This window comes from Centroberyx affinis, unplaced genomic scaffold (genome assembly GCF_046629955.1).
Source record: "Centroberyx affinis isolate AG114_WGS23_722 - 3 ecotype Tasmania unplaced genomic scaffold, CSIRO-AGI_Caff_v1 ptg002932l_1, whole genome shotgun sequence".
In the NCBI taxonomy this organism is placed as follows: domain Eukaryota; kingdom Metazoa; phylum Chordata; class Actinopteri; order Beryciformes; family Berycidae; genus Centroberyx; species Centroberyx affinis.
The window spans coordinates 1-2,500 of NW_027281051.1; the positions used below are offsets into that span (position 1 = coordinate 1).

Here is a 2,500-nt window from a genome sequence, read left to right on the forward strand (position 1 = left end):
ATGACCGGAGTGGTCATGGCCTTGGCCAGCTGGTAGGAGCCGATGGAGTTGTTCTGCAGGGACAGGTTGGTGAAAACCACGAAGCCGCAGAAGCTGAGCGCCAGGCCGAGCAGGCGGGACGGGCGCAGGCTCTTGGGGAGAAGACGTCCAGCCGCTGGCAGAGGAACAGTCCCAGCCAGGTGACGGAGAAGTGGACCAGGGTCAGGGTCAGGTTGGGGAAGCCGTAGTGGACGTAGATCCACTTGTTGATGAAGACGATGCTGATGGAGGACAGCAGGTTGACCAGCAGGCCGGCCGCGATGCGCCGGTTAGCCGACAGGCCCGCCATGGCCCAGGGGCCCGGGCTAGCTTAGCCTAGCCTAGCTTAGCTTAGCCTAGCTGGGAAAACAGGAAGTTAAAGTTAAATCAAATTAATTGAAGTTAGAAAAGCTGCTGTAACAAACTGCTGTCGATCCACTGAGTGAATCTGAGCTCGGCTCACTGGACTGAACAACACAGACGCAAAGTCTGCTGGGAGAAAACTGGCAGATTCATTTATGGTTTTATTTATTCAAACCATCAGACAAAAAGATGATGTGGTGACTTGAGTATGTTAATTTAATTTAACTGACAGGATCTGGACTGTCTGGCTTCACAGCTGGAAACTAAATCTAGTTTAACTAAACTAACAAACAACTGAAAAAGACTGAGAGCCAATCAGCTGTCAGATTCTAACTTAAAGCAGCAGACTGCTATTACAGGTTTAAACCTAGCTTAACTTAGCTAAACTTATTTTAACTGTATGTTGGTTTTGCTCAGCTCAGCTTGCTGTCTGGACTGACAGACCAGTGGAAACAGTCAGTTAACCAACAGTCAGTTAACTAACTAGATGTTAACTGACTGTAGCAGCAGTTTATCTGATCCGGGATCAGCTAGCTGTCACATTCATTCAGTTGATCTTAGCTGACTGACTGCTGTTACAGGTTTAAACCTAGCTTAGCATCATGTTAGCTTAGCTTCATGTTAGCTTAGCTCGGCTGCCTGTCTGCCTTCACAAACCAATGGAAGTTAGTTCAGTGTGAACACATCAGCTGTCATCAGTTTAAAATAACGTATTAGTTGTTAATTATGTGCCAGTTTATCTTAGCTTAGCTTAGCCTAGCTGACCTCGTCCCGGCGAACCTCCAGCTTGTTAAATGACTTCAATAACTTTACTGTTACAGCAGCTCAGTTAGCTTCAGGCTAACTGAGTTAGCTTCACTTTAATAAACCGACTGGTTTCTCATTCAGAAGACTGAAGCTTCGAGGAGGAAACTGACTCACTGACCCGAAGCTTTCTGTCAGTTAGACAGAACAGACATGAAGACAGTAACTGTTTTAACTGTTTAGTAACCCGTTAGCTTTAATGGTCTGTAGCCAACTAACATACAGCTAGAAAGACCTGTCTGTCTCTCTGTCTGTCTGTCTCTCTAACTGTCTGTCTGTCTGTCTTTCTGCCACGCAACAGAAAACTTGATGCAGGGTCTCCATCTCTCCTCCTGTCTGTCTCTCCTCTTGTCTCTCTCTGTCTCTCCTCCTGTCTCTCTCTCTGCCACCCCACCAGCTGCAGGCTGTACCGCGGTCTGCCGCGTCTCTCCCCGGCGCCCAGAGCTCCTGTCCCGGCCTGTGCAGTGAGGAAGTCCCGCTGCAGTCCTGGAGGTTTTTCTGAGTCAGAGTCCCATCAGCCTGTTTCTGTCCGTTCCTCTTCCTGTTCACAGCAGTCTGCTCTGTGAGGAGTCTGCACCGCCCCCTGCCGGGCCGGAGCACAGATCGTCTATTCACAAGAGGAATCACTCCGCAGCTCAGCCTCATGCTGCCTTCACTGTGTGTCGGTATTCAGAGTTCACATGATGTCACAAGCGTTTCCTACCAACGTGATGCTTTACCATACACACAGCTGATTGGCTGTGGCTGTCATGTGATTATAATCACCTCACCTGTTATTTTCCTGCCAAGACGCTGTGGTGATGAATCAGATCCTGTTGTTTTCAGCAGCAGTAAACTTCACTGCTGATGAAACTTGATGGAACAAGTTGAATTTTCCAGAAGCTCAGGTGGAGGAGAGAAACCACATGGTGAAAAGTAAACAGCCAACTGTTAACTTCCGCAAGTCTTCCAGCTTGATAAAGAAGTATGAATATGAGTATGATGTAGTATAGTATGCAGTATATATACAGTATAGTATGAGCCTTGGACTGATACAGGACAGGGAAAATAATATAAAGTTCATATTCATCTTGATGCTTTGGCAACATTGTGAACTTTCATACCAATAAAGTGAATTGAATTGACAGAGAGAAAGAAGCAACTTTCTTCTTTCTCTCTACTGTCAATTCAATTCACTTTATTGATATGAAAGAACCAATAAAGTGATAGAAGAAGCAACTTTCTTCTTCTATCATGGCAGGAATGACGCACTGCCTGTTCATTTACAATGGGGACTATATATTTAATTTATGCAAGACACCTATTTTAAAATGAA

The 2,500-nt window shown here is 45.9% G+C and overlaps 1 protein-coding gene across 1 annotated transcript; it reads right to left on the minus strand.

The window, feature by feature from the left end:
* Positions 1-4: 4 nt before the first annotated feature.
* slc35e3 (solute carrier family 35 member E3) lies at positions 5-1,725 on the minus strand (the record flags this gene model as incomplete). Its single annotated transcript, XM_071536751.1, is given in 3 exon segments — positions 5-139; positions 142-378; positions 1,580-1,725. Coding segments are annotated over 2 exon segments (322 nt in total), but the record flags the coding sequence as incomplete, so codon positions are not given.
* Between the last annotated feature and the right edge of the window lie 775 nt (positions 1,726-2,500).